Genomic DNA, 12,946 nt, shown 5'->3' on the forward strand with positions numbered 1-12,946 from the left:
TTTTCCTTCTTTGGCTTACCCAGATTTTGTAGAGAGGAGAAATTTTAATTAATTCATTATTATTACTGTTATTATTTGTAGTTTGGCATTTAACCCAGGGCATTGTGCATTGCAAGGAAAACACTCTTAACACTGAGCTAGATTAGAGAATAGAATAGCTTAGTTGGTATCAGACCAATTATAGTGTACTAGCTCAGCCGTTTTACTTTTATTCTAACATGGCCGCTTATCTTTTACATTTAGAGTCAATTTATAGCATAATCACTTCAATAAAGAAATAGTACTAGACTAAGAGATTATATGAACTGTAGCAGTGAGGATAAAACAGTCAGGCAAATTGCCAGGAGGTGTTTGAGTCATTCACTATGGCTGAAATAAAAGGAAATAATAAAAGTTAGAAAATGGTATCATTTGGGACTTAAGGGAATAGATTATCTCAGTGGGAAAACAAGCTTCATTGTTTTCTAATTTTCTAGATATGTCATTGCTGTCATTAAGTGGCTTTGTTACAGAGTTAACAGTTATATTTCAAACTGGACATTACAGACATGACCATCTTTTTCATTCATTCTTGCGTTCATATTGAACACCATGAGCAAAGCCATGTACAAGTCTCAGGAGCTCATAGTGAATGAGAAATAAAAATACTGCTTGCCCCGCTTTCATAATGGAAGAACAATTTTTAAACAATAATCTCACTAATAAAAAATTTCCATTGTAATAAGAACTAGGACAGGGTGATTTATCCCCTGTGGGTAGGTTTCTTAAAGCGTGTAAAGCTTGCAGTGAGAAACAAGAGGAGCTGAGGAGTTAGTTGGGTGAAGAAGTAGAGAGGGAAACACTGGTTTTCTGCAGATGGCTTGTGGTGTGAGAGTTCAGGAGAGAAGGACAGGTGGTGGGCGTGGAGAGTGAGAGGGAGTTTGGTGGGAGATGAGGCTGAGGAAGGGGGTGTAGGAGTCAGGATAGTGTATTTTGCTGTGTTCCTTAAAGGCCAAACAGAAGCCATTAAGGGTTCCTTGAGTAAGAGAGAAAGCTTGATTAGAGTTACTTTTTGATACCAATTTTGGCATAAAACAGAATGGCTGGATGGAGATAAAAGAGAACTTGGAGGGATTAGGAAAATACTATAGTAGTCAGCCATGGCACTGACAGCAGTTTGTACTGGTTTGTGGTGATGGACATAGCAGGATGCTTTGAGAAATGTTTAGGGGATAAAATTGCAGGATTTAGTGATGGGTAGAGAAAACGAAATAGCTAGGCCTTTTGATCTAATCCAATCTAGTTAAGTTGTTATGCAGAAACCCTCTTATTTTTTGGTCTGCAATAACCCCCTCCCTCACTGCCCTGTAGGTGATGGCGTTGATAGTTTATGGAAGTACTGCAAGATTATAGCATTCGTGTTTAAATTTAGTCCTTGTGTCCTGCAGACAGTTTCTCGGGTAATCCTGACCCTTGGTTGACTGTAACATCTCCTTGAATGTTTCATAGTGCTGTCATAGAACACACCAACCGTGTCATCTTTCTAGAAGATGATGATGTCGCAGCGGTGGTAGATGGCCGTCTTTCTATCCATCGAATTAAACGAACTGCGCGAGATCATCCTGGAAGAGCTGTCCAAACCCTCCAGATGGAACTCGAACAAATCATGAAGGGTGAAAGTTTTTTCGTGTTATAGCTTGGTGTCCTTAAAGAAAGGAGGCATTCTACTGTCTGTCCACTGGTGAATCTCATAATACTGTTGAGTGGAATCGTATACATGATTAGTGAAGAGGCAACCCCGGAAAATGGATGACTTTTCAGAAAAATTACGTGCTGGTCTTACAGTAGTTTTTTTTTGTTGTTTGTTTTCGTGTTTTTGAGACAGGGTCTTCTGTGTAGTTCAGACTGGCCTTGAATTCACTGTGGAGTCCAGGCTCTCTTCAAACTTGAGGCAATCCTCCTGCCTCAGCCCCCTGAGTGCTGGGATTATAGGCATGTGCCACCATGCCTGGCTTAAAGTAGTTCATGGCTTTCTATTTTTAACATTATAAAAAAGAGATTATTTTAATGGTACCTGATATTTTAAAGTATACATATAGTTTATGTTTTGTTACTTATTTTTCTTATATTCTCTGTACTTTAGTTTTCTTATTTTTAGACTTGAACAGTAGAACCTGCTTAATTAAGGATATGTGATGAAGAGGGGTTAACGAGGCAAAGTCAATTAAACAGTGTCTGGCACACTTGCTGCCATGTTTGGTGCTGTTAAGCATTGTGATTGTCTTGATTTTGATTTTTATCCTTTCTGATTAGGTTGTGGTGGGAATAAAAACTCATGCTTACTGTGTAATGGCTGTATGTCGGGTTTCTTGCTATATTAGCCCACGTTACAGTCCACACTATGAAATAACTGCAGTTGTTATTTTACAGACTAAGAAATTTCCCTAATTGAGATAGTAAAGGATACACCATGATTTAAGCCTAGATCTGACTCCAAAAATTAAGCTTGCCATTCTCCTGGTTATAACTCTCCATTTTAGATGTGAAGTAAATGATGATGACTTTTCCTCCATACTTATTTTTCTTCACATAGAGTAAAATATATTCCTTCAGTTCTTCAGAAAGTTACATGGTATATGAATATTATTGTCTGGTGTGTGGCATTTTGTTTCATTTATCAAGCTAAAGGAGATAGACTTTTAGTTACATACACATTTCTTATTCTTGGCTTTATTAATTTTTGTTTTAATGATCTAATCTCTGTTACTGTAGGCAACTTCAGTTCATTTATGCAGAAGGAAATTTTTGAGCAGCCAGAGTCTGTCGTGAACACAATGAGAGGAAGAGTCAACTTTGATGACTACACTGGTGAGACGTAGGAATTATTGTATTATTTTGAAGTCTCTTTGGGAGGCTGCCATTAGCAGCCTGAAAGTTCAGTGTCCCCTGTAGCCTTGTAGAGTAACTATGAGTGCCAGCTGTCAGTGGAGGCTAGTCCTTCAGTAGTGTATCATTCTGCTTATATGAGGTATCTAGAATAACCAGATGCATGGAGACAGAAAGTAGATTAATGGTTACCAGGTGTCCAGGGGTGGGGGAAAAAGGGAGTTATTGTTTAGCTGAGCAAAACCTGGTCTGCTTGCTAGAAAACTTACATGTATCAGGCTAGGTTTTTCTCTCTCAGGTTATAAATAAGTGGAGGTATACACTTTTGCAGAAGTCTTTTAAGTCATTCTGATGCCGTGTGGGATAACCTTTACCCTCCTACATGGTAAGGTGGAGCTCAGAGTGCAACACTAGTCTTGTTCGTGGAAATTCTCTCCAAACCATGTGTCCTAGGAGTTTATGAACATCTAATGGCTGTGAACTGTTGGTTTCAAAATCATCTCATAGGCAGGAGTGTACCATGAAAAACTGATACCTGGGATAGTTTTACCCTTAAAGTTCTAATAAGTAGAAGGGGGTGGTGAATACATAATAAATTGCTTAACAAAGGTAAAATATGATAATATAGCATTAGAAATGCATTTAAATGTTGAAATACCAAAAGTTTAATGTTGAATTTTGGGAAAACAGAAAATAAGTCTGCTTGTGAAAGGGGCTTTCACATCAGAGAAGACCTCATGAAGCAGGAAGGTATGGGTTTTGAAGGATTTGGAAGGTTTAAATAGGTGAATCAGACAGGAACATTCAGTTGTGGAGAAGAGCATTAGCTAAGATGAGCTAGTGGGAAATTATTTGGACGCTATGTGAGGAATCATTCGTAGTCTGTGTTGTCTATCATATCTAATGCGCGCAGAACAGTATAGAGAAATGTTGAGGAAAGGAGCAAGAGGAACTATCATGGGGGGCTTGAATACATTCTGTTGTGGGGGCTGGGTAGCAGGTACCTCCTTTTATAGAAACTGTAATGCTGTCAAAGACGTATGCGCCAGGGTACCAGTCTCCTGTGTGCCCTGCAGGAGTGAGAGGCTGAGCCTCAGCTGTTACATTGGATGTTGTCCTGACTAGGGTAAGTGAAAGGACAAAAGGTAGAGAGTAAAGGGGAGGGGAAAGGGAGGGGCACCAGGAGAGAAACAGGAACAGCACAAACCAGGATTTACATCTCCTACGTAGGGCAGGGGGTTATTGAAGATGACTGGCTGAAAGAACTAGAGAGTAGCAGAAATACCATTTAGAGTGTTTGTGGAAATACGGTCAAGAAGATAATTGTTTTGTAAGGGAAGAGAATGAGACAGGCATTGAGAAGTTCACAGTGTCATTTTTCCTTCTCTTCTGCTCACATACTGGGAATCAGACTTGGAACCTTGCACACGAGCTATACCGTCAGCCCTGAGAAGTTCATGGTTTTAAAAAGCTTTTTTGTCTCTAATTATGTGTATAAAAGTTCCATAATATAAACAGGATAGCTGTTACTTTTTTCGTTTGTAAGATGAAGTCACAGCTCTGCAGTGTGAATGTCTTACCTAGTTCATCCTCCATGGAGTGGGACATGCAGCCTCCAGGTGTTCAGTGGTGCTCCCAAGTGCTCTCTCCCCTGTCTGCTGGGCATTCTTGTGGTTCCCGTAGTTATGGCCTACACATTAGCAGAATAGGGCTCCTCTCAAAGGCATTATCAATTCTGACCTTGGGTGGCTTCTTCTAGATCTACCTACCCTAATCTCCCTCAGATACCAGGGAGTTTGCTAGGACTAATTTTGGGGAAACACAGTGACTAGTTCATTTCATCCTCTTAACCTCCCTGTCATTCTTCTGCAGTACAAGTGACTCTGTTACTGTCTGCTTTTACATTGAATATGACCCCGATTCATCCTTGGCCTGCTGTTTCCTTTCTTCCCAAACAAACCTTTGTAGTGCATGCCACGGTCTGTGGGTAGAGTTTTGCCAGTGGGCATTCGAGTACAGGCACAGCAAGAGAGCTGGTCTGGGTGGTGCGGCCAGAGTGAGGGGAAGCACTATGAGATTAGGTCGGAGTGAAGCAAGCAACGGGTCACCGAGGACTTGAAAGACATAAAAAGGAGTTTGGATTAGATTCTAAGTCATTTGAGAAGCCAATGCCGGATACTTTTTATTGTTTTGTTCTCTCTATTTTTCTGATTTAAAAGTAGAATACCCCCTACTATTAAAATTTTAAAATGAAAATATAAGACCACTCAAGCAGATAGAACATAAAGCATGCCTTGGCTTTGTAGTATAACTAAAGTAGGAAAAGGGATGGGGAGATGAGAGTAGACTGATGGAGGACAAGGGCCTGCAGGAGGACCACGCCCACAGGATGTATGTTTCTCCCATCCGGGTACTAACCGGGCCCGACCCTGCTCAGCTTCCGAGATCGCCCGAGATCGCATGAGTTCGGGTGTGTTCAGGGTGTTGTGGCTGTAGACAAGGGTGTACATTTCTGTCTCCGCAGTCAGGGCCTCCACTGGAGCCCTGGTGGCTACTCAGGGTCCTGACTGGGACTTTCATCTACTGGGTGCTCAAGCAATGCTAATGCATGAGGGAATGAATATTGAATGAGACTGTCGAGCAGGTAGAAACCTAGTCAGGATAAAAGGTTCCATAGATAACACAGGTAGAAAAACATGTAAATAACTAGAGACAGGAAAAAAAAAGATGACAGACTCCACTGGAGGATTTCAAGGTGCGATTTATGTTTTTCAAGGATCACTTTTAAAGACCACTGTGCCTGTGTGTGGAGAGGAGGCTCTGGGACAGTGATTGTGAACCTTTTAGAGACTGAATATCCAAACTGCAACCCAGAAGCCATTTATTTATTGTGAAGGGCCAGCACTGCAATAAACCGGAGCCCTGAGGTTTGAGTTTAGGTGAAACAACTGTTACCCGATGCTCAGCGGCGGGGGCGATGCTAGAGCCCCTCGGTTGGCATGCTGGCAGGCGGGGCTCTGGGTGCCTGCTGTGGCTCGCACGCCATGGGTTCACCGCCGCTGCTCTAGGAGGTCAGGAGTGCGAGGAGTCCGGACGATGCTGCTGTCTCTATGGGAGGGACGCGGGTACAGTACAGGGGGGTCTTTTTTTTTTTTTGGTTTTTCTCCGGTACCGGGAACCGAACTCATGACCTTGCACTTGCCAGGCAGGCACTTTGCCGCCGAGCTAAATCCCCAGCCCCGAGGGGGGTCTTAAAGGTAGATGTGAGGAGGGCTAAGCGCAGGGCAGGGTGCTGCCGACTTCTGACCGGAGCAGTTAGGTGAGTGGCGACAGCATTTACTGAGATGGCGCAGGCTGGGAGGAGAGTGGCTTTACACTGCGTGCAGAACACTGCTCGGGACACCCCGTGTGAAGGGGGAAGAAACGTGACACTAAGATAGTTTTTTTTCCTCCAGACAGGTTTATGAATTAATTAGACGTAATAAAATTTATTTCTTTTATGTAAAATTCTGAGTTTTTTTTTAATATGAGATCTTTGCTATGTTGCTCAGGCTGGCTTTGAACTATGGGGCTCAAATGATCCACCCGCTTCAGCCTCTGGATAACATTCTGAGTTTTAAAGAATTTTAAAATTTTTATTAGTACATGTTTGTAGTACATAGGGATTACATTCGTTGTAGGGAATTGGTATATACACATACACATCTCAGTATTTTTCCTTCCCCTTACTCTCCCCTCCCACTTTAAATTTGTTTTATTAGCATCAGATTCATGTATTTATTTTACAAATTCTTTTCAAGTTAATTATTATGCGCACAGATTAGCAGCCAAAATAATGCGCCAAAAATGTGTAAAACACGTCAGACAATTATACTAAATCACGGCATACCTTTAGATAGGTCACCCATGCTGGATTACTGTAACCTTTTTCTCTTTTTTTCCAATTGTCTGTTTCCTGTTTTATACTTTATTTATATCGGTTCTTATACTAGAAAAATCATATGATCTTTAAGCTTGTGCGTCTCATTTATTTCACTTGACATTATGGTCTCGGGTGCATCCATTTTTGTACACATGACTCAAGTTTATCCTTCTTTATAATGGAGTAGTACTCCATTGTGTATAAATACATATTTTTTTATCCATTCATCTGTTGATGGACGTATAGGATGCTTCCAAAATTTAACTATTAAGAATTGTGCTGCTATAAATATGGGCATGCATACATCACTGTGGGATGATATTTTTGGTTTGTGATTTTTTTTTTTTTTTTTTGAGACAGGGTTTCACTGTGAGTTCAGGCTGGCCTTGAACTCACTTTGAGCCAGGCTCATTTCGAACTCAAAGTGATTCTCCTGCCTCAGCCTCTTGAGTGCTGGGACTGCAGGCATGCACCACCATGCCTGGCTTGGTATGATGTTAAGTCTTTTGGGAAGATACCTGGCAAAGGAATAGGTTGGTCAAATGGAATTTCAAATTTTAGTTTTTTGAGGACTCTCCATACAAATTTCCATAGTGATCGTATCAGTTCATACTCCCACTAACTATGCAGTAGGGTTCCTTTTTCTACACAGCCTCTGCAGCATTTATTGGTTGATTTCTTGATGACAGCCATTTTTTGCTGGAATGACATATAATCTCAGTGTTGTTCTAATTTGCATTTCTCAAATAGCTAGTGATGTTGGACATTTTTTCATGTATTTATTGGCTGTTTGTATCTCCTCATCTGGGAATTGTTTATTCATTTCAGTTGCCCATTTTTTGATTGGGTCTTTAAGTTTGAAGGGGGTGCTATTTTTTTTTTTTTTTTGAGTTCTTTATATATTCTAGGTACTAGTTTTCTGAGAAAGTTTTTGCAAAATTTTTTCCCCATTCTGTAGGTTGTCTCTTCACTCTATTGATTGTTTCCTTTGCAATGCAGAAACTTTTAAGTTTGATGTGATCTCATTTGTTGATTCTTGGTATTATTTCTTGTACAACCGGGGTTCTGTTTAGAAAGTCTTTGTCCACACCTGTGTCTTCAAGAGTTTTGCCTATTTTGCTTTCCAGCAGATTGTTTCTGTTCTAATATTTAGCTCTTTGATCCATTTTTATTTTTGTTTAGTGCATGGTGAGAGACGTAGGTCTAGGTTTAATCTTGGGCATGCGGATTGCCAGTTTTCTCAGCACCATGTGTTAAAGAGGCTATTCATCAAAAATAAGGCCCCTTTGTCAAAGAAAAGGTAGCTGAGCGTGCCTGGATTTGTTTTTGCATCCTCTGTTCCGTTCCATTGACTCACAAATCAAAATTCCGTTTTGGCAAACCTCTATACCATAGTCATAATCACAATCTTTATGAAGCTAAGATGTGGAATAATTTCCTTCTGCTCTTTTATTGTCTGCCTCTTCCCAGACTGCAGCCTTCAGCATCTACTGATAACCACATCCCTATAGTTTTGCTTTTAAAATAACTTTAATTGAAATAAACAGAAGTAAAGGTGACTGAAATAAAGTAGAACATAGTAAACACTGTAATTGTGTGTGTTTGTGGCATGACTAAGGTTAATGACTAGTTTGAGGGGAGCAATTAACTTTATATACACAGATAGACCACTTGCAGCTGACTTCATGACCAGTTAATTTATAACTATGGAGAACTATGCTTCCCAAAAGAAATATGAATTCTTAAAATAGCAATATTATTTCTCACGTTTGCAGTAGACAGTCATAAAAAGTGATTGCCTACTTCATATGGCTCTTTGCTAAGTAATTATATACACTAATTTTTATTTCAGTGAATTTGGGTGGTTTGAAGGATCACATTAAAGAGATCCAAAGGTGTCGACGTTTGATTCTCATTGCTTGTGGAACAAGTTACCATGCTGGTGTAGCAGTAAGTGGCTTATAAATTTTTAATTATATTATGTTGGATGTTGGCGGATACCTGCAGACCAGTAGTACTTCTGGTGCCGTATCATGTAAAACTATCTTTGGAGGGGCTGGGGATTTAGCTCAGCGGCACAGCACCTGCCTGGCAAGTGTGAGGTCATGAGTTTGATTCCTGGTACTGGAAAAAAAACCAAAAAATAAAAAATAAAACTGTCTTTGGTTAAAACATGTCTTTTAATGTTTACTGTGATAAAAATCAGAAAGGGAGTTAGAGATTAACGGCTGCTGGAATGATTTATATGTGAAAGATCTGCTGTATACTTTATATACACAGATAGACCACTTGCAGCTGACTTCGTGAGAGTCTGAGAGGGAAGAGTGCTGTATTGTTCTAGACTAGGGGCGATGCCTACTTGTACAAGAAGAGGCATTGGGGTTTGCTTGGCATTGCTCACTTGCCTCAGACAGTTACCCAGTGACGCGTGAATTTCAACAGGAGCAATGCTTTCTCCCCTTTTCAAAATAATACATGTGAGTGTATTTGCTTGTAAGAATATATGCATTCCTAGTTGTCTAATGAGACTTTTACTAAAATGTTAACAGTAAATACTGTTATCATTGGGTAGTGGGGTTTTGATTGTTTTTAATGTATTATTTGGATTTTTAAACTTTATACATAATTTTTATGATCAGAAAAAGTGACAACTATTGATTGAGTTCCAAGAAGCCCAGTGAAAGAGTATCTGAAGGCAGGCTGGATGACCGTACCGCCTTTTCTCTGCAGACACGTCAGGTTCTTGAGGAGCTGACTGAGTTGCCAGTGATGGTGGAACTAGCCAGTGACTTCCTGGATAGAAACACGCCGGTCTTTCGAGATGATGTTTGCTTTTTCATCAGTCAGTCAGGTGCGAAGGGAAAGGAAATACTTTCGTTCTAGTAATTCTAACGTATTTGGGTAAAAACTGCTATTTAAAGAAATTGGTATTATAGATGGTAAATACAGATTTACTTTAGTGTTACATTCTTTAAAAATTAGTAAAAATGAAGACTTTTTATTCTCAGCTAAGTTTTCAAAAGCAAAAAAAGATCCTAGAAAGCCTCTTACTAAAAGTCTTGTAAATATATTAAGTACATGTTTTATGCTTCATGTGAAACAAGTTATTTTTGCATCAAGCTGCAAGTGCAGAATCTGCTCTCCATGTTACTTCGTTGGTACCTTTTACACAGGGGAAACAGCAGACACCCTGATGGGTCTTCGTTACTGTAAGGAGAGAGGAGCTTTAACTGTGGGAATCACAAATACAGTTGGCAGTTCTATATCAAGGGAGACAGACTGTGGCGTTCACATTAATGCTGGTCCTGAGATTGGTGTGGCCAGTACCAAGGTAAAGTTTTGACTTTTGTCTCTAATGAGTATCTAATCACAGTGTTGGTGAAACAGACTAGTTTTTAGACGAGTGTATATCTTGTTTTTTATTTGTGAGCGGTATGTAACTGACATATTTTAGTAATCATTGTAAATACTATAACACGTAAGGATAAATAAATAATAATAGGCACAAGACTGTAATCTCCTTCCTTTCCCCAATCTCAGTGTTTAAAAGGGAGATAAATATATATAAGTCCACTTTTAAAAGGTCTCTACTGGATATTCCTATTCATCATTTAAACCTGCTTGCTAGGGACAGTGGAATACATAGTACACGTGTAAAATCCTCTTCCTTTATTAAGGTAGTTGTGAATTAGAAATTCAGCAGATTAGAAATAATCTAGTTAGTTCAAATAATTTTCTTTCATATTTTTATTTATATATTTCTAGTTTTTTATAAATGTCCTAAAATGCACATACTATATATGTATTTTTTTAATCTTTTTGAGACAGGGTCTCTCTTTTTGTAACAGTATCTGTTTCTCTTTGGAAATTACATTTATGAATATTTAAAGGACTTTGTTTTTAAAGGAGTATTAAAACTACTTTGCTCTTAGAAATTGAGATATGCATAAATTTAGTAATGGTAAACATATTGGAATCTTAGAAAGTAGTACAAATGTAAAAGGTTTCTCTAAGTATTATTTTTTTTTCTGTTTTTCTGCTTAAGCATAATACTCTTTGCTGATTATCTGATTAGATACTTGGGTATTGGTGGTTTTGAGTTTAATTAAAGGCTTGTGGAAGATGATGTTAACTTGTACGTAACCCTACTTGAATTTCTTTATTTGTCAGAATCTGATGGTAAATTTTTTGGTTGAAAAGCTCTGATTCTTATTTGAGAACGCTGAGGTTTTTACTTCTTGGGTACTTTGATATTACTGTCAGCATAGTATATAGAGAGATGGTCATTCCGTGTTCTCCGTAGGGTCATTTAGCGTGGGCGGTATTTGTGCTTGGGTTTCCGTCCTGTGGCTGAGTCTATACCCAGCTGCCCTCAGCAGCAGCCGTGGATTTAGGGAACAGTGCTCAGGTAACTTCGATGGGGTTGGAATGCCAGAGCTCCTTCATTCATGTCGTGAGACAAGAGCTTCAACACAGTGTATGCGAGATAAATTGACAGTTCAAATTTTATAAAATGTTTCCAGAACTGCGAGCTGCCAAGGGAAAGAATTTTTATTATTATTTTTTTTCTTTTTCTTTTTTTCCTGGTACCGGCAGTCGAACTCACGACCTTGCGCTTGCCAGGCAGGCGCTGTGCCGCTGAGCTACATCCCCAGCCCCAGGGAAAGAATTTTTTTAAAAAATTCTGTTGTTTATGAGAACTTTAATTTTACTCTATTTTATCACAATAACTTGCAAGCATACAATGTTAAAATAATTGTATGCTAATACCCAAATAGCCACCACTTAGACGCACTATTAGTTTTTTTCTGAAGTTTTAATGTTGTTACTATAATGTTCACTAATTTTATCTGTATAGTTTTAGTAAATTTATTTAACTGTATAGCTGTCACCACAACTTGGTTTTAGATTAGACTTCAGTAACAGGCCCACAGTCCCTTGTGCCCCTTTACTGTGAGTTCCTACTCCTACCTTTTAGTCTCATGACCAGCAATGACTGCTTTCTCTTGCTGTATTGCATCATTTTCCGGACATATTATACCGTGAGATTGTATAATACATGCCTTTTGTATCTTGCTTTTCCTGTGAAGCGTAAAGTTTTTAAGGTTCATTCATATTATTATGTGTATCAGTTATTTTTGCAAGTCCTTTTTTAAAAAATCTTTTTACCTTGAAATAAGTATAGATTTATAGGAAGTTGCAAAGTTGTAGTACACAGATTCACATTACTGTTAATAAAATACCCAAGGCAGTTAACTTATGAAGAAAAAAGGTTTATTTTGTCTCACAGTTCTAGAGGTTCCAGTCCAAAATGAGGCAGTCCCTTTGTGCTGTGCTTCTGGCAAGGGTGGAGTATCATGGCAGTAGCACATGGCAGAGCAAACTACTTACATCAAAAGCTGGGATGCGACTACTTGAGGGCATGGTGCCAGTAGCCAAAGGACTTCCTAACTGTGCCACCGCCTCCCAGTAGGGACCCAATTTTAACAGGTTGACTTTGGTCGGGGGCACCCATTAAAACCATAGCACCAGTGGAAGGAAATCTCATGTCCTCTTCACCCAGCTTTCTCCAGTATTTACATCTTATACAAGGAAATAAGCATCCTTTCATAGTGTATCCTTAAAAAATGACTTGTGTTGAAGTGAAGGTTTAGTAAGTATGGCAATTTAGTATGATTATTTTTATTTGTTTTTGAATTCCAAACTAATTTTGTTTTCTTCACCTGTCTTAGACATTCTGGGCATGGGGTTATTTCAAATAAGTTTTGAGATTTTTAGTAGTAGACTGTTTCTAAATGGTAGATATAGGTTTATATGTTCATGCAGCGTATTTTTTTGTTTTGTTTTATTTTGGTACCGGGAATGGAACTCAGGACCTTGCGCTTGCCAGGCAGGCGCTTATGCCACTGACCTATATCCCTGGCCTAGGTTTATATGTTAATGGCTGGTCAAAGAAGGTATCATTGATTCTGATCCCTGGGCTCAGCAATGATTCTGTTTATGAAGTCTTAACCTCACCTGAAAAATGGTCAGGATTAGAGGGACATTGTTCACTTTCTTACAATGTCAGACCATAGACAATTTGATATTTCTATAAGAATTAATGGACATAAATATGCAGATTCATAATTTTTTTTTTTTTTTTTTTTTTTTTTTTTT

General features: G+C 39.0%; 1 protein-coding gene across 1 annotated transcript in view; it reads left to right on the top strand.

Moving 5' to 3' along the window:
- Positions 1-12,946, top strand: part of Gfpt1 (glutamine--fructose-6-phosphate transaminase 1) — a 47,807-nt gene that overhangs the window by 24,835 nt on the left and 10,026 nt on the right. Inside the window, exons 11-15 of the mRNA XM_013514590.1 lie at positions 1,489-1,652; positions 2,752-2,847; positions 8,640-8,737; positions 9,518-9,638; positions 9,961-10,118. Of these exons, the coding sequence (XP_013370044.1) occupies positions 1,489-1,652; positions 2,752-2,847; positions 8,640-8,737; positions 9,518-9,638; positions 9,961-10,118 (637 nt within the window). The remainder of the gene's footprint in view (positions 1-1,488; positions 1,653-2,751; positions 2,848-8,639; positions 8,738-9,517; positions 9,639-9,960; positions 10,119-12,946) is intronic.

This window comes from Chinchilla lanigera, unplaced genomic scaffold (genome assembly GCF_000276665.1).
Source record: "Chinchilla lanigera isolate Chin_1 unplaced genomic scaffold, ChiLan1.0 scaffold00023, whole genome shotgun sequence".
NCBI classification, from domain to species: Eukaryota; Metazoa; Chordata; class Mammalia; order Rodentia; family Chinchillidae; genus Chinchilla; species Chinchilla lanigera.